Source organism: Peromyscus eremicus, chromosome 1 (genome assembly GCF_949786415.1).
Source record: "Peromyscus eremicus chromosome 1, PerEre_H2_v1, whole genome shotgun sequence".
In the NCBI taxonomy this organism is placed as follows: Eukaryota; Metazoa; Chordata; class Mammalia; order Rodentia; family Cricetidae; genus Peromyscus; species Peromyscus eremicus.
Genome location: NC_081416.1, coordinates 77033672 through 77052602, shown reverse-complemented (window position 1 = coordinate 77052602; position 18931 = coordinate 77033672). Strand labels below are relative to the sequence as shown.

Genomic DNA, 18931 nt, shown 5'->3' with positions numbered 1-18931 from the left:
GTATAGCCCAACTGGCTTCAAACTTCAGTTCTCCTACTTCAGCCTTCAGAGCACTGGGATAACCTATGTGTCTGTGCTGGATAGTTTTGTGTCAATATGACACAAGCTAAAGTCATCTGAGAGGAGGGAACCTCAATTAAGAAAATACTTCCATAAGATTTGGCTGTAGGCAAGCCTGTAGGGCATTTTCTTAATTAGTGATTGATAGGGGAGGGCCAGCCCAAGGTGAATGGTACCATCCCTAGGCTGGTGGTTATCCTGGGTTCTATAAGAAAGGAGGCTAAGCAAGCCAGTAAGCAGCATTCCTCCATGGCTTCTGCATCAGCTCGTGCCTCCAGGTTTCTGCCCAGTTTGAGTTCCTGACTTGACTTCTCTCAGTGATGGACTGTCATCTGGAAGTGTAAGCTGAAATAAACCCTTTCCTCCCCAAGTTGCCTTCGTCATCGTGTTTCATCACAGCAACAGAAACCTTAACTAAAACAGTGTCCTACCACCACCTAGCTTCAGTAAATCTTAAAGATGGAACCTCTAGCTGGGAGGGAGATTATGTCTCGGTTCTGATTGGTCCAGAAAGGTTGGCAAACTGTTTTTATAAGAGGGATGTGGAAAACTTGTCCCCAAAAGATTTGTGTGTGTGTGTGTGTGTGTGTGTGTGTGTGTGTGTGTGTGTGTGTGTGTAGGGGAGAGGGTGTTTTGCATGAAGAGCCCAAAAGAACAGAAGGTGTTAGATCCCCTGGAACTGGAGTTATATAGGTAGTTATGAGCTGCTATGTGGATGCTGGGAACCGAACCTCAGTCCTCTGCAAGAGCATAAGTGCTCTTAACTGCTGAACCATCTCTCCAGCTCCTGGGATCTGATAACTTAAAGAATATACACAAGTGAGTTTTCAGAGGGGGCTGGGGAAAGGGAAAACAAGGTAGTTCTTGGGAAAGGGAGGGAGTGGAGGCGTGACTGTGGTGACTCTCTGTGAGACAGGAATGTTGTACTTGATGAAAACTCCATGTTGAACATAAATACAAGATGTAGCAGTTCTTGGCTTGGCGGACTTCAGTGTGGTCGGAGAAGGAAGCTTGGCTGGTACAAGGTCAAAACTGAATTAAACATTATGGGTTGTGGTGCTGATGGTAAGGCACATGCTTAGTACACTTGAGGCCTGGGTTCAATGACAGCCCAAAATAATTATCTTCACATAAAATGATTCACTTTTGTTGTTTGGCCTTCTAAGACAGGCTGGCATTGAACTTAAGATCATTTCGTCTCAGCCTCCAAGTGCTAGGATAATAGATACATTTTGTTTTCTGCACTTTTGTCACATTCAAAAACATAATTCAGCTGGGCAGTGGTGGTGCACGCCTTTAATCCCATCACTGGGAAGGCAGAGGCAGGCAGAACTCTGAGTTAGAGGTCAGCCTGGTCTTCAAAACAGATGCCAGGACTGTTACACAGAGAAACCCTATCTCAAAAAACCACAAAATAAAACAAACAAAAACCATAAATCAGACCAGAAGGCGGGGTGGGGGTGGGGGTGGAGTGGACAAAGCCAACAAGATGGAGTTGGGTAGAAAAGACCTGTTTAGTTAAGACCTAAAAAAAAGTGCTGAAATCCAGCTGAGGAGGAGGAGCCACAGCCATGGGTGGGCAGAGCAGCCTCAGCGCCCCAGGCCTTCCGCTGTGATCATCACTGTTGTTGTTTGGCTCTTAATTGGAAGACTTGTGTTTTCTGAAAATGCACATCAAGCTTTCCCTGGTCTGTCTCTACTCCATGTTGGGTGTCATGACAATTCAGCCGTGTCTCCTGTTTCCCTGAGGCCCAACAGCACATGATGGAAACCCACCAAGCCTAGGAGAGTAGTCCTGCTGTAAACCTTTTGAAGGGCCTTGGCTGGAGCCCCATTTCCTTTTCCAACAGGAAGGAACGGATTAAGCATTTCCTCTTCCTGCCATCTCTGAACTTGAGGCTCCTAGGTTGTAGAAGAACACCTCATATTCCAAACTTTCTATCAGCAGAGAAGGCATGCTATTCACAGGGCATGGCTCACCCTGGCAGTCGTCCTATAGGTCACTGGCAGGTAGACACACCTCCCACTCCCAGACCCCAGCTCTGTCTTCTTGCCCAGTATACTTTTGGACTTTATTGGGTTTTGCTTTTTGATTTTTTCAAACAGAGCCTCACCATGTAATTCTGACTGTCCTGGAACTCATTGTGTGGACCAGGCTGGCCTCAGACTCACAGAGGTCGGTCCTCCTGCCTATTCTCCTGAGTGCTGAGATTAAAGGTGTGTGCATGCCCAGCTGTGTTTTTGGACTTTAGAAAACTGCCTGGCCTAGTTAGTATGCAAACAAGTCTTTGTGAAGCAAGGGAATTGAATAATTGAGTAATTGGGTCAGTGAGAGGAAGAAGGGAACGGCACAAGTGTTCCCGAGGCACACTGCCACATTGCCGCATCACCTTGGTGTAGTTACGGGGATGATATTTTCTAAGCCCTGAATAAGGACACCTAAAATGGTAAAGAGGGGCCAGCAAATGGCCCAGCAGTAGAGGCAACTGCCTGAGTGTGAGTCCTGGGACCTAAATGGTAGAGGGCAAGAACTGACTCATGCATTGTTGTCCTTTGACCTCCACATACATGCCATGCTATGTGTGTATCCCTCACTCCCCACATGTACACAAATGGATGAATAAATGTAATGAACTTTGTTTTAAAAACTTGAAAGGAATTTTTGTCCTACTTAGCATAGACAGTGGGGAATTGGGATAGGTGTTCTAATTTAAAGTCTGTTTTAAATCATGTGACTCTAAATCAAGGCATGGGAGAAGTAGAGGGACTGCCAAGGACAGCCATAGTTAGCCATCACCATAAAATGTGAGGCCCTATGGAGTTAAGCTTTCTCTGGTTTTAACTGAAGCCAGGTAGCTGATGAGAGGTATGTTTAATTTTGTAAAATTTTTATTTTTGTGTGTAGGGGTGTTTTGCTTGCATGTTATATCTGTGCAACACATATGTGCAACACCCTCAGAGACCAGAAGAGGGTATTGGATCGCTTGGAACTGGAGTTCTAGACAATTGTGAGCAGCCATGTGGGTGTTGGGAATTGAACCCAGGGTCCTCCGAAAGAGCAGCCAGTGCTCTTAATCACTGAGCCACTGCTCCAACCCCAGATACCTTCCTTTTTTAATGTTGATGATTAATTCATAATTTCCCATACTCCAAACAAAACATAGCTAGTGGCCAAATTTGGCCCCTGTAACGCCAACTTCTAACTTCCATTTTAGACTGAAAACTTGATAGTCTGGTGAAAGAGGAGGACTTTCTCCTTCCGACTAGTACTAGAATTAGCCTCTGTGCTACCCAGGACCTAAGGCAGTCAGAGATGCCCAGCCAGCCAGCTCAGAATGAAGCACAGACTGGCCTGTGGTCTTAGCAGGCCATGAGCCAGTGGGGCAGCCGCAGGAGGCCAGCAGAGCAGGGCTGGTGCAGTGCTGAGCATGAATGATGCATGCACATGCACACAATGCTGAGCCGGCACTAATGGAGCATCCAGAAGGGGCCACGTGGCCACCCAGCACCCCATACAGGCTTATGCAAATAAAGCTGCCAGATGGAATGTGGCTCACTAAAGCAGCTTTTCCAATTTACCAACAATAAAGAGTGACCTCCCAGTCAATAACAGTATAAATGGTCTGGCTTATGCCTCACATGTATAGCCTATTTAGAATTTCTTAGGTATTTTGCATTCTTTTCTGTCATTTTATGTAACTGTTAATGCATAAGTGCTTTCTCACTAAGAAGATTCAAACAATCTAGAAGTAAGCCTGAAAAAGGCTCTCTGCTTTTAGCTGGATTGAGCTGGATTGAGCCCTGTGTACCCCACTCAGTCATCTAGCTGTTTGCTCATTTCTTTCTATTTCATGTCATTTTAGCCTTTACTTCTTCCTTCCCTAAACATTTTGGTTTATTTAGTGGTTCAAGCTCCCTGCCCCTACTCCTGTTACCCACAAGTTCGTTGTTCACCCACCTTCAGCTTTGTCTCAGCCACTGCTCTGCTGCTGTGAAGCATCACCATGACTGGGCCAAGCATTTAACTGGGGGCTAACCCACAGTTTCAGAGAGTTGCTCCATTATCATCACGGCAGGGAGCATGGCGGCATGCACGGCCCTGGAGTAGTAGCCAAGAGCAACATTCTAGTCCACAGGCTAAGAGAGTGTGACACTGGGCCAGGCTTGGACTTTTGAAAAACCAAGTGTGTCAGTGACACACTTCAGCTACTGCAACAAGGCCACACTTTCCAATCCTTCTCAAACAGTGCTACTCCCTGGTGACTGAGCACTCAAATCTATGAGCCTGTGGGGGCCATTCTCATTCAAACCACCACAGCCCTGGTTTCTAGGAAACAGGTTGAGTTACCCTCTAAGCATAGCTCTGCCTTCATCCCACACACCTCACCATAGTGCTGCTGCTGCTGCTGCTGCTGCTGCTGTCATTTGTTTCTGAAAAACTTAGGGTTTTACAGGGGTGTTCCTCTTCTCAATTTTAAAGGTTTTCTAGACATTCTGAGTAAGTAGATTTTATTTTTCTAATTTTGCCTTTCATGTTAATCTCTAATTGGCTGCATTAGTGTCCTGGTTTGGAAGTTACTGAGGTCTGATTTATAGCCACCAATTCATATATATCAAATATCAAATATCCTCTTTGATATTTCAAAAGAATAACTATTCTCTTTTTAGTGTAAAGTTCTCAATATATCTATTAAATTCAATTATGTTATGTGGTGATTTGAATGAGAATGTTCCCCATAGGCTCACGTATTTGAACACTTGGTCCCAGTTGGTGGCACTGTCTGGGAAGACTGTTGAAGGAAGTATGTCACTAGAGGTGGGCTTTGAGAGTTTAAAGACTTGTGTGATTCCTAGCGCGTTCTCTCTCTGTCTCTGTCTCTCTCTGTCTTTCTCTGCTTCATGTTAGTAGTCAAGATGTGAGCTCTCAGCTAGCTGTTCCAGCTGCTATGCTGCCAGCCACCATACCTCTGCCGCAATGGTCATGAACTCTTATTCCTCTGGAACCTTAACCCAAATAAACCTTTCCTATAGAAGTTGTCTTGGTCATGGTGCTTTCTCACAGCAATAGAAAATGATTACTGCAGATTGTCAATAGTGTCATTTAACTTGCTAAGTCTTAAAAGTCTAGTCTTCAACTGCCCACATCAGAACATCCAGAGTGTTATTAAAAATGTGAGCTCTGAGCCTGCTCCCCAAAACCAAGTAAAAAGCTCGGTGTCACCACTAGGGAGGCAGAGGCAAGGAGATCTGTGAGGCTTCCTGGCCAGCCAGGCTAATCGTGAGCTCCAGGTTCAGTGAGAGAGCCTGCTCAGAAAGGAAGGTGTAGAGTGATTAAGGAAGATGCTCAGACCTGACCCCAGACCTACCCACCTGCACATGTACACACGAGTCCACATATCCTCTCTCCACTTCCTTATTCTCATCTCACATACCTAGAGATTCAGAGTACAATCTGGAGGAGGATGAAGTTTGTTCGTGGTGCTATGGTTGGACTCAGAGCCTTAAGAACACAAGGCAAGCACTCCACTGCTCAGCTGCAGCCCCAGCCCAGCATTTGCATCTTGAATAAACCTTCCTAGGAATGCTCATTAACCAGCTCCTGCCCTAAATCTCTGCTGTTGGTTTGTTTCATCAGGCTGATTTTCACGGATGTGTCCATTTTCTTACATCTCTTTAGCTTTGCATTGTCTGTTAAATTCTTATCTTTTTGTCTATGGTGGTGTCAAGATGATTCTTCATGGAGTGGACCTTTCTTCTATATGAATACATCAGTGTCAGTGTCTTTGCCCATTAAAGGTCAGTAAGAGGACTTGAGAGATGGCTCATTGGTTAAGAGCATTGACTGCTCTTGTAGAAGACCTGGGCTCGATTACCAACACTCACATGGCAGCTCACAACTGTCTGTAACTCTAGTCCCAGGGGATCTAATGCCACCTTCTGGCTTCCACAGGCACTACACACATGTGGTGCACAGACATATATGCAGGCAAACACCCATACATTTAAACATTTAAAAATGAAGAAAACCAGAGTAGTTGAGGCTGCTCCATCTGAATGTTTATCCTCTGGATCTTGATTTGGACAATATTATCTAGACCTCTCCACCCAGTAGATTTTGTGTGGTGCTTTTCTTTTTTGTCTTTGGGGCACTGTATTCTTATAAAGTCACTTGGCATGATTTCTAGCATACTTAATTAGTCACCCTTTGGTGCTCTTCCTGACTTAATTTATCTTTCTAGAAATGTTAATGGTGAAATTAAAAGTTGTAAGATTGCTAGCTGCTTCTTTTTCACGGTTGAGTTCCCCGTGCGTCTCTGTGGGGATGACAGTCTCCCAGCTTCTGAAGTCGGCTTCCACTTCTCCTGTTGATCTCTCTTTTCTTGGGTATTAATTCTTTCTTAAATTAAATTAATCCAGTTTGGTGCCTGTCTTGCAAAGGGCTGAGTCACCAGAGTGTCTGTCCCTTCTTGGTTGTCTTGTTACTGTGCTGTTTGGTGCCTCCTGACATCAGGGGAGGGGAGCAGGGCATGAGATTGGCTGCAACATGCTCTGTAAGCTGGGGACCTTGGCTTCTCCTCCAAATGGTGAACTCCCTGTCCACCTTGGGGAGCTTCCTTTTCGGAGTGTGCTCTGCTGTCCTGCCCTTAAGCCCACAAGTTGACTTCACATGCACTCTACACACACGCACGCACGCACGCACGCACACACTACAGAGTGGGCCCTAAAGTTGGGATATAAGTCATGTGCTATGGCCAGTTTGTGACTTGAGAGCCCCTTGGCTGTGGGGGAAGGTCTCTAATCAAATGGCTGTCTTGTTGCCCAATCACAAGTCCCATGAGAAAAGGAGCTTCATCTATCCTGTCCATCTCTTCCTTGCCTTTATCATCTGTATCTACTTATGAGAGACAGATATTTTCATCAAAAATACTAATTTTTTCACATTTGTTTATTTATTTGTATGTGGATGTGCACATGTGTGGAGGGCAAAGGATAACTTTATAGGAATGGGCTCTTCTTACCATGTGGTTTTGGGAATTGACCTCATTAGGTCATCAGGCTAGTACAAGCATCTTTGCCCTTTGAACCACCTGTCTGGCCCCAATTCTTAATTTTAAAAGTTACATTTCTGTATGTAGGTATGTGTATGTGTACTCATGCATGCACACTTGTGCGTTCTTGTGCTGTGGGCTACAGTGGAGGTCAGAGGATAATGTATGCAAATTGTTTCTCTCCTTCTACCATGTGGGGTCTGGGGATCAAAGTCATCAGGCTTGGTGGCAATTGCTTTTGCCCACTGAGTCACCTCACTGACCCAAAAAATACTTCTTAAATAAATGAATGAATAAAAATGACATATCAATCAACCATTGCAGGATAAAAAGTATTTTGGGCCCAGGAGGTTTGTGTGAATGAACTTAGACCCACTTCATTCTGCTTTCTAAGGATGGTCCAGGGAGTAACGCTCCATCCACTAATGCTCAACATGTGCTGTCTTAGCCTCAGAAAAGACTTAAGGGAGGATTCAGAAGTGTCTTTCCACCAAAGGAGAGTGGACTGGCTTAGTTGGTGGCAGCAGGAAAGGCTGCACATGGAAACAGACTAGGAGGCGGAGAGGGCTGTAGCCAGGGCCAGGCTACAAAGCCCTCTCAAAGCTTCTACCGATTCTCCAAGTAGCATCAACTAGGGACCAAGGGCTCAATTCACAATCTTGTGTGAGACATTTCACATCCAAACCATAACATACTTGAAGACAGGTACTAGCTCCTTGCAGCTTTGTGTCAAAGGTCACCAGTTCCCTGCTGATCAATGACAGTGGTCACCCAGCACACCCAGTTCTTCTGGAGACATCTGCTGAGTTGGTACCCTAGCCTTGGACTCAGCCAGTCATTATCTGAACACTGGCTCTTTCGTTACCAGCTGTGTGACCCTGGGATTGTCCTTCATCCCACTGAGCCAAAATGATGCCATTCACTGCACCAGGGTGTCAGAGAGCTGAAATGAGGCACATAGAGAGTTTAGCTATTGCCTGGTGTGGCTGTTACTGATGCCATGGATATTGTCATTGTCATTGTGAGACCTTGGCATTTGATAGTCACCCAGTTTTACTCTTAGCCCAGAGGAGAGAGAAGGCTTGTGGACAGATACTGGACTCCTGGCCATTAAACTCTGGCTACATTTTAGTAGTGGTTTCTCTAGCCATGCCTCCCATCTTCAGCATCCATCCTTACCCCTCCTAGCTCCCATGGGGAGGGCGTTTTGTGCTCGGTTATCAGCTCAGTTCCTGTGATGTCTGCACCCTGGCCTCCACATGGAAGACTTTGGTTCCTGAACTTAGCATTTGAAACACTGAACACTGAAATGGAATATAATCAAGTTTTAAAGCGAAGTATAAAGTGTGTTTTCCTAGAGAAGATTCTGGGTGACAGCTTCAAAGCCCCTTATAGATCCCACAGCAGGGCACCGCTTTGAAGTGCCGGCAGATTGGCTTTCAAAGTCACCATCCCAGCCAAGGTCCCGCTCTGTGCAGATGGAAAGGTTCTGAACGGTTCTTTCTAGAGAGAATGCTGCTTCTTAGCTCATCTCCCCTTGCTTCTGGAACATATGGTTTCAAATCACATGAGCATCTCAGGTTTCTCAGGTCACTCACCACCTGCAGGCAAATGGAGTCTTTTTCTTAGTGAAAAAAGTACAGCCAAGTAGAATCTAGGCGCACTCTCTTTCTCTCCTCTGTGTGTGTGTTTATATACTTGTAAATACTGTTTGTTCTCTACATTTACATTGACTTATGGAAGAAAAAGAAAGCAGGTTGAATCAGGGATTATTGAAATTCACTTTCTTTGTCATGAGAAATACTAGTTCATAAACGATCCATAAGCCTAGTAAATGATGAACGGACATTGAGCCTTGGGAATTACCATTTGCTTTACTTTCTGCCAGCTCCCTCGGCATACTGTGTGTTCCAGTGAGAGCAGAGGTCTTGTCTCCTTTTTTCTGCTGTGACTGGCCATCAGCACAGCAACCCAGCAAGCATGAGCACATGCTTGGTAAGACTCTAATTCATAAAACCAAGAGCTGGGACTGTAGCTCAGTGGTAGAGTACTAACCTGCCAGGTGCACAGTCCTGGTTTTCATCCCCCAATGTTTAAATACACACATACACACACACACACACACACACACACACACACACACACACACACACACACACTCACACTACAGAGTGGGCCCTAAAGTTAAGGCACAAGCAATGTGCTATGAACAGTTTGTGACCCGGGAGCTATTGGACGGCCGGGGATCTCTTATGGAATGGCTATCTTCCTTAGTGATGGAGAACTACCCCATTATGTTCCTTTTGGTGGGCCATGTTGAATGTACTAGAATCAGTCTTTTCTCTGGGTTTTCTAGAAGGAATAAGAACTGGGGGCTGAGCAAAATTTCCACTTCTGCCACTTAATCACTGTGAGAAGTTATACAAGCTGAAGGGCTCTGTTCTTTAGAGATTCCCATAAATACAGGGCTACAGTCACCTGCCTGGAACTGGCAGTGGATGGAGCTTCACTCTGATTTGGATATCAGTGGGGACAGAGTGGGATTTCAAGGACAGTGGTAGGACTCACTCTCCTGTTGGCTCCCATTTCTTCATTGTAAAAGTAACTGGAAGCCGGGCGGTGGTGGCGCACGCCTTTAATCCCAGCACTCGGGAGGCAGAGCCAGGCAAATCTCTGTGAGTTCGAGGCTGGCCTGGGCTACCAAGTGAGTTCCAGGAGAGGCGCAAAGCTACACAGAGAAACCCTGTCTCGAAAAACCAAAAAAAAAAAAAAAAAAAAAAAAAGTAACTGGACCTGGGCCGTGGTGGCTCATGCCTTCAATCTCAGCACTCAGGAGGCAGAGGCAGGCCGATCTCTGAGTTTGAGTCCAGCCTTGTTTGCAGAGCTAGTTCCAGGACAGCCAGGGCTGTTACACAGAGAAACACTGTCTCAAAAAATAAAATAAAATAAAATAAAATAAAATAAAATAAAATAAAATAAAATAAAATAAAATAAAATAAAATAAAATAAAATAAAATAAAATAACTGGGCCAAAATATAGGGGTTCATGAACAAAGAATGTTTTTCTAGGAACTTAAGCTTACCCCCTTGAGAATTATTACCAAGTTCAAGTGATCACGGGGCTTCAGGTTTTTTGTCTGACCGGGTTATTGTGAAAATCAAACGAGAAGGACCTGAGTGTTGTACAGAGCTCAGAGCATTATTCTGCTGTAAAAGACTGAGTTGAAGCTAATGCTACCATTCAACAGCAGGCCACCCAGGAGCTCATGTTTCCCTGGAGAGAAAGAGTAAATCTGTTGACCTCCAGCTGCCCACCACAGCCAGACTTTGATGACATGAGCTAGGACCTCAGCGTGTGGCCCCCACGAGGTCTGCACAGGCCATCTTGGCATTATCTTTTGGACACCAGTGGTGAAGGTGTGCTTGCTCCAACACAGGACTTTTTGACCTCAACACTGTCGACACTGTGACCAGATCATTCTTTGAAGTGAACGTTGTCCGCTGCCTTCCAGCAAGTCCAGCAGCATCGTTGCTGGCTCTCACCTACTAGCTGTCAGGAGCACTCTCTCAATACATGTTGTGATTAAAATGGCTCTAGTCATTGCCAAGTGTCCTCTTGTTAGGGAAAACTGTGCCCAGTTCAGACCATGGCTTTATTATCACAATGCAGTGTATCAGGGACATGGTAAGTCAAATGATGGAAGTCAACGTGTGGCTCAGAGGAGTAAATTAATTTGGTAAGGGTCCTGTCATTGATGTCACCTCCTCTAAGGTGTGTCGGTGTGTCCCGTCTCTGCTAAGTCACCATCCAGGCTTCCATGTAATTTACTCATTCAGCAAGTATTTATCAAGCTCCACTGTGCTCCAGACAGTAGTGCAGTTGCTAAGTAACCAGCCCGGTGCTGATACAGGGTGGGACAGTAGGAGAAGGAACTGGAAAAGACACAAATTCATATTGTGCTCCTGCTGCTGCTGCTGCTGCAGCTTCCCTTTGCCTTAGCAGCTTTCCTGACAGTGCTGGGAGTCAGGGATTCAAACTCACTGTCATCAGCCCGAACCAAGGTGTTAGCAGGCCTGTGTTTCTTCTGCAGGCTCCAGGAAAGAATCTGGGTCCTAGAGGCCCCTGCTTTGCCTGGCCCCATCCTCCCCATCCAGAGCCACCGTCCTAGCACCTCCTCCTCTCCTTCCTGATGTCTGCTTCCATTCTTAGATCTTGCTGATGTTGCTCTTCCTGCCTCCCTATGATTGCCCCATAATTCCTTCAGGCCTGCCTTGGTGATCTCAGCAAATCCTTACTTTCATCTGGGAAGGTCCTTTGCCATAGAAGGGCACATGTTGACAGGTCCCAGGGAACATCTTTTGGGAACTTTTATTAAGTCTACTATTATCTGTTCTCTGCTCCCCACCCCCACCCCCACCCCCACCCTTCACCCCCTCCTCCCAACAAGATTCACATCTATTTTACCTGTGGAACATCAGGCATAGGCATTGAGACAAGAGGAAGAGAGGAACCCTCTGACTCAAGCAATTTCAAGAGTCCAGGCCTGGGAGTAATTCTCTGTGTCCGCCCTCCACCCTCTCAGCCCCCGGCACAGTCCTCAGGGTCTTGCTTCCTCAGGGAAGACAACATGTGTTTGCGGATGAGTCTCTCCCGTCCCTTTCCTGCCTGTAGACAGAGCACTCTGAGAGCCTTTTTTCATTTGGTCTTTCATGCTCCTGTTCCATTCCAGCTTGAGTGTTTCTGGCAGCTAGATATTCTCAGAAACCACATGGGTTACTATGGGTGTCTGTAGGATTCCCTCCATTAGACGCTCCTTTTCCTGCCTAGTCTTTCCTGGATAATCCTCTCTCTGCTAAGGTGTCCCAAGGAATCCACAAACCACAGGGGAGATCTCGCCATTCCCTTGGTTTTCTCTCCAGGACATGCTTTCCTGACAGCCGGGGCTCCTAGTGTTAGCTTCTTCTGCTAGCTGAGAGGAAAATGAGCCCTGGGTTCCCCTCCCCTGTCAGTTCTTCCCTCAGCTCTGTCTCCTGCCTCTTGCCTTTTGCTCAGCAGCTGGAGGAAAGCAGACCTTCAATTTATCACTTAGCAATCTGTCCAGCTTTTAATTACCCAGGTTCAACACTGACAAGCTCTGTGTGCTATGGAACTCCAGGACATAGTTGCCTCAGAATTTTCTACAGGACAGGATCCCTTTCTTCCAGCTGATTGTCCCTCATTTCCAGAGCCCATGCCAAGGGCAGCTCTCATATCCAGGTTTCTGTCATCAGTCAGTTTGAGTTTTCCCACTTACTTTAAATACACGTGCAATAAATTTTAATGATAATAACGGACTAACCTCTGAAAGCAAATCCCAACTGAATGTTTCCTCTTACAAGAGTTGCCTTGATCATCGTGTCCCTTCACAGCAATAGGACAGTGATAAGACAGTACCAGAAGTGCTGCTCCTTCATGTTCATTCCCCTCTGACCTTTGTTTTACCATCTTCAAAGCAACACCAGCACCTTGGCTGAGATGCTGCTGGGCATTGGGTGGAGTCATTCTTTGGTTCAGAATGTCTGTTTTCACACAAGTCCTTACCTTCCATGTCTCCTGGGCTCTCTGCAGGAGCTGAGAAAAGGTCTGGGACTCAGCACAGACCTCCAGGCGCAGGAGGATGGCTCCAGTGACGAGTATGACTCTATTGAGGAAGACGTCCTCTCTGAGACCGAGACTGAGGACCTCACACTGCCAGGCCATACCAGCAATGAGTTTCCTCTTCCCAACCAGGACACAGTACAGAAGGATGTCCCCAAGGACAAGGAGCTGGAAGGCCGGCCTCCCCAGGGCATAGACACCCTTGTGGTGATGGAGTTTAACCCAGCTTCTAAAAGTGAGCTCTTCTCATGAGTGTCTCTGTATCTAGTCCTAGGACTCAGTGTTCCACAGTGTTTGGAAACTCAGCTCGAGTGAATTCCACACCAGGGGAAAACAGCTGGGCCCTGTGTGCTGAGAGGGAAAGGCACCCAGTGGCTTCCAAAGACCATGGGCCTTCCCATGGAAACCTTCTCCAGTGTGCTGTGGAAACTTTAGTGGTATTTGCATTTCAACTGGCTAATGCAGAAGGGACTAGTTATTGCCTGGGATAACTGTAAAGGCCAGAGCTGGGGTAGGGCCATTGCTCTCCCCTCCCCTCCCCTCCCGACTGCCCTCTACTTCTCTTTTCTTCTGCCCTCTTTCCTCCTCTCCTCCCTCCTGTTGCTTCCCCTCTTCTGTCAGATTTCCCTTGAGTTAGTTCCATTCTGAGGCCTCTTTCAGGCAATCAGAGGCACAGTTGCCTTCACAGGAGACATGGGCCTTGTAGGTCACTAGGAAGTCAGCTTCTCTTTCCCAAAAGTCCTAGGTTTGGCTTTCAAAAACCACAGTAGCAAGTCTACCACAGGTCACTGCCATCTCAGAGCTAATCTCTTTGGGCTGACCATAGGACTGAGGGATGTGATTGCCTCCACCCATTCACGTGCAGGAAAGGTATGGCTAAGGAGAACCTGAGGGAATAAGAAGGAAGCCAGGCAGGCAGAAACAGCTGCTGTCCACCTGAGGAGGTTTTCCAGAAAACAGCCTTGGAAAGCTGAGGGAACGCTACTGGGGCACGGCTTGAGTGGGGGCGGGGGACACCTGCTTGAAGGTGACCTCTGACAGTTACAGCAAGATGCTGGTGGGGTGGAGTTGGGCTGCTGTAGCTGGAGTTGTCGGGCAGCCTTCTCAACAGAGGTAGTGCTGGTCTGGCACTGGGCCCTGCCTTCCTGGGGCTGGGACCAGCAGGCACAGGGGCTCCAAGGGGGCAAGGCTTGGTGTGCAGAAGCACAGGAAAAAGTCAGGTGGCCGAAACCCACTGAGTATGAGCAGGGAGTGTTAGTGAACACCTTATGCTTGAATGGTCTCCTCCTGGGCTTGCTTGTTTCTCAGGCCAGGATGTCCCCAAGTACAGGGACCAAACACTGTCCCTGCCTTTAGGGTCTTGAGGTGTTTTTTCATCTGCCCTTGATCCCCCTCCTTACAATTGCCCTGTGTGTGACTTTCATGTCAAGTTTGGACATGCTAGTTATACATTTTCCCATATACATTAAGATACAGAAATGTGTTCAGGGCTGGGCCTGGGGCTCAGAGTGGAACACTTACCTACCGTGCCTGACACCCTGGTTCTGGATTCTGTCCCCAGCACCACATACACACAAGTTCATAAAGACCATCCGCCACCTGGCATCAGAAGTCACCTGTGTGTCCCTAGTGCGAAGGGCTCTTTTGGACACATTGCTATGAAGAGGGTAGGTTTGGCAGCAGTCTGAACCTCCAGCCAGGATGGGCATCAGCTCCCAAGCCTTCATCAAGCCTTTACATGTGCTGTTCCCACATCTAGTGGCCCTGGTAATACGCTAGTTACCCACAAGATCTCTCTCCATCATCACCATGTGTACCTTTGCCAGCCTGTCCTCTGGCTCCATGCTTCGTGACTTCTGTCTGCATCCTGTTTCCTCATCTTTTCAGCCGTCCTTTTCTCCAGCTAGACTATGAGCCCCTGAGGACTGTGAATGCATTTTACCATGCCCCTTCATCTCCAAGATGCCCTTGCTGGTACCATTACTTGCACCAATTAAAGCCAGCGCCTCATTGGCTTGCCAACCACCCTAACTTTCTGAGTAATTGCCTCACCGTGGTTGCCGTCTCTGTGTGTGCACACACTGTTAGTAAAGGCCTCTAGTGTCTGGAAATGTTAGACACTGAAACCTGTGTCTGTTCCAAAGCATCTCATTTATTTATCATTGCTGTCTACAGATTCCCATAATCCCCTACCAGCAAGGTTCCTGGTACAGAAGAGTTCGATAAATATTTGTTGAGTGAATAAGTGAGCAAATGATAAACAAATGTCTGAGAGGAATGCCCTGCTCTCCCTATGCTCAGTGGCTGACAGAATCCGTTGCTTCCCCACAGGTAACAAAATGGAGAGGGTTTTATCTGCTAAGCGGAAGGACAATGCTGAAGTCTTCATCCCCAGCAAACCAGAGTCAGTCCTGAATCCACAGCCCCCCACTGTGTTCCCAGACCAGGAGAGGGCCTGCTCCAGTAAGAGTTGGGGTCCCTGAATGAGTTGGGGGTGTGGTGAGGTGGATACTCCCAGTGGGCACCACAATGAAGGTCTTGTTTCTTCCTTACCCTCCTTGGAGGGCTGAGCTGACCTCAAGTCACTTGCTACAGTTTCTTTCTAGTGCTCATTAAAGTGTTACTATTATTAATATTATTTAAATTACTTTTTTCAGTGCTGGGTGTGGAACCTATATTTCATTTCCTGTTCCTGTGATAAAGTATCCAGACAAAACAACTTAGGGGGAGGGGGCTTATTTTAGCTCACAGCTCTAGGTTATGGTCCCATTGTGGTAGGGAAGTCAAGGCTGGAATTTGAAGCAGCTAGTCACATCATAGTCAAAAGCAGAGAACAAATGCATGCATACTTGCACTCAGCTTGCTTTCTCCTTTTTTATACAGTCTAGAACCCAAACCCAGGGAAGGGTGCCACCCGCTTCTAGGCTGGGTCTTCCCATATCAATTAACATAATCAAGATAATCACAGACATGCCCAGCCTGACCTAGACAGTCCCTCATTGAGGACTACTGTCAGATTGACAATTAAAAGGAAGCATCAAGACCTCATACTTCACCAACCACAGTCCATACCCCAGCCCTGACAGATGTTAATGCTGCTCATAGTTAATATGAACACCTTTAAAAGATAAACCGTATTTGAACTAAAGTCATCATGCACACTGAATTTGTCTGCAGGGCTCCCTGAACAAAGTGCCACCCATAGTTGCTTACACACGGCAAGGTGTTGACAGGGACATCCTCCACAGGTGCAGGGAAGGTTGCTTCAGGTTCCCTGCCATCTTCTGTAGCTCTGTGGCTGTGACAGAATGACCCATGCTCACGGCACTCTCCCGTATGTGTCTCTGTGTCCACACTTAGCAGTTCTGTAGACACCAGTCACACTGCTTCCACCTTCTGGCCACATTTTAGCTGCTTCATTTGCAGAGACCCTTTTTCCTAAGGAAGACGCATCCATATACACTGGGACTAGGACTCAGTGGGTGTGTGTCTGTGTCTGCGTGTCTGTGTGTATGTTGCTGGTGACTAAACCCAGGGTCTTGCACATAATAGGCAAGTGCCACTGAGCCACACTGCCAACCCATCAATATCTTCTTAGGAGATATGATTCAAGATTCAACTCAGCTGTCACTTTGACAGAGCCTAATTAACAAATTAACTAATTCATAATATCTTTCTCTCTCAAGTTTAGCCCTGGTTTAACAGATTGAGGAGATGGAGATGAGAGAAAGGGGAGACAATAGCAGGAAGTGAGAAGGAGCCCAGGGATGGATGGTGGGTGCCTGAGGTGAACACGGTCCTGGTTCCATGGCAAAGAAACACACAAACACACAGGAATCCACATATCACCAAGTCGTCTATAGGAAATATGATTATCCACGGTTTCTGGGAATTGTTCCATAGATGCTGTTTGAGATGGAGCCCTCACTTTGAACAGCTTATCAGTATTAAAGGTGATTACCATGGTTGTTTTGTGACAGGCTGTTCAGTACCTGGCTCCTCTAGCAACCACATATCTCAAGTTTGATAGTTGAGGTGAAAGTGGAAAGCTGGCCTTGTCACCACAGTGTCCTAGGTACAGTTGGATCACAGTGGCCAAAGCTGCTGGCAGAAGCCAGCAGACTGATGACCAGGCCAGCCATAGATGGCTTTGCAGACAGTGCCACAGTGTATACAGCATCTCTCAGTAGACCCAGAGTCTCACTCCAGGCTGGGGAATCGTGGTCTCTTGGCTGAGCCCAGATGAAGCACTTGGTTTTGTTGTGGGGGTATAGGTTACAGGGGAAGTGTATTTCAAACCACAGAACTAGGCAGAGAGAGCTGAAACGTTCACACCACTAAGGGTACAAGGAGCCAAAGACATCCTGAGAGGACACTGAAGCCAGCACTCCATTCTCCCACAGAATCTGAGGATGGGATGCTCATGCTTGTTACCTTCATTTGGGTGGGTGGTTGTGGTTTGGGTGTGTAAAAAGACTTCTCAGTCTCCCTTGTAAATGAGCCTTTCACTGTTACCGTTGCCTCTCTTCTCTTGTGCCACACTTTGTGCTGTCAGTCTTAGAGCTACTCACTTTCTTTTGGCCAGTGTTTATGGCCTGTATCTTTATTTCATTCTTTTCCTTTCAAACTTCCTACATCTCTGTATTAAGGTTTGCTTTTTGTAAGCAGGACGCAATTGGTTTTTATTTTATCCTCCAACAATCTGTGTGGTTTAATGGGAGCACTTAGTCCATTTACATTTAATGTAATTGCTGATATATTTGCATTTAAACCTGCAATCTTATTATCTGTTTTTTTATTTGCTTTGCCTGTTTCATATCCCTCTTTCTTCCCTCTCTTGCCTTCTTTTGAGCCAATTGCCTTGTATTATTCCTCTTTCCCCTCTCTATTAGATTGTTAGTTATACATTCTTTTATTCTTTTACTCATTACTAGAGATTGCAATGTGCATTCTTGACTTATTAGCATCTAATTTAAATTAGCACATTTACCGCTTCTAATTCGGCAGAAAGACCTCCAGCTCAAAGTGTTTGTTCCCCTCCCATTTTAAATGCTATCGGTATTAATTTTAACTCCTTGCAGGTTTTAAATCCCATTAGGCATTGTTTTTGTTGTTTTATGCAGTCAGTAGTAAGTTTGAGGCATCTGCACTGTTGACCTTTCCACACCCCTCCCCCCGGCTGTGTCCAGGTCACTCTCACTCTAGGACTGCCATTCCCTTGAGTCCATCACAAGCCATGCTCAGCTTCAAGCCTGTAGTAGCTCTTCTCAGCGTCATGAACACCTTGAGCAGGAGGCCTCTCAGGTGTGTTCGCCTCTGCCTGCCTGCTCCTGGCCCTGTACTATTTACTTCACAGTCCCTTCCCTCCCCATAGGGACATGCCTTCAAATCGATTCCTTTTGACAAACCAACTTCTGTAATGCCCAGACCAGGTTTTCTAGTTTTGCTTCAGTGAGCGATGGTTACATTAATTAGTCTGCCATTCTAGGATGGTAACCCATTGCCTGTACTCTCTACAGCTTTGTTTCTCCTCTTACCCCCTTGTCTTTGGCCGAGCCCATCCCACTGAGCTTGTGTCCATTAAACACGCATTTAACATGGAGCACTGTTCTCCTCACTCAGTGTCATGGTACCTGCTTCTCACTCCTGGCCTGTACGCTCCAGTGTCTATCCGTAAGCTTTCTAAAACTCATGGAATCTCCTCATAGAGACCTCTTGTCTTCTGAAAGGTGGGTGAAAATTTGTCTCTGATGCAGGAAGTTTACTGTCCCTTTTTTCAGGATCTAGGGAAGTGATATATAGGAGACACTTTTCCCAGATAAGCCACCAGCTGCAGAAACACAGTAACACCATCAGCGTGAGTCGAGTTGGAGGATGCTGACAGCCCTGTAGTTAGAGTTCCTGTCCAAACACCTGCAGCCCAAGCACCATATGTCAAAGTCCAGAGTCTCATACAATTCCAGTCAGTCCTCATTAACAGCGAGTGATAAAAATTCATACTGTCTGGGTTTGCTAGTATACACCTGCAACCTTAGTACCTGAGAAATGGAGGCAGGAGGATCAGGTGTTCAAGGTCAGACCCAGCTACATAGTGAGTTTGAGACTAGCCTGGGCTACATGATATTCTGTCTCAAAAAGAAGAGAAAAATCAAACAGCCTAGGTAACAAAGGAAATTAATTGAAG

At 46.4% G+C, this 18931-nt stretch overlaps 1 protein-coding gene across 1 annotated transcript in view; it reads left to right on the top strand.

Moving 5' to 3' along the window:
* Positions 1-18931, top strand: part of Katnip (katanin interacting protein) — a 121077-nt gene that overhangs the window by 28743 nt on the left and 73403 nt on the right. The window contains exons 5-6 of the mRNA XM_059267211.1: positions 12718-12982; positions 15079-15210. Coding sequence (XP_059123194.1) covers positions 12718-12982; positions 15079-15210 — 397 coding nt within the window. The remainder of the gene's footprint in view (positions 1-12717; positions 12983-15078; positions 15211-18931) is intronic.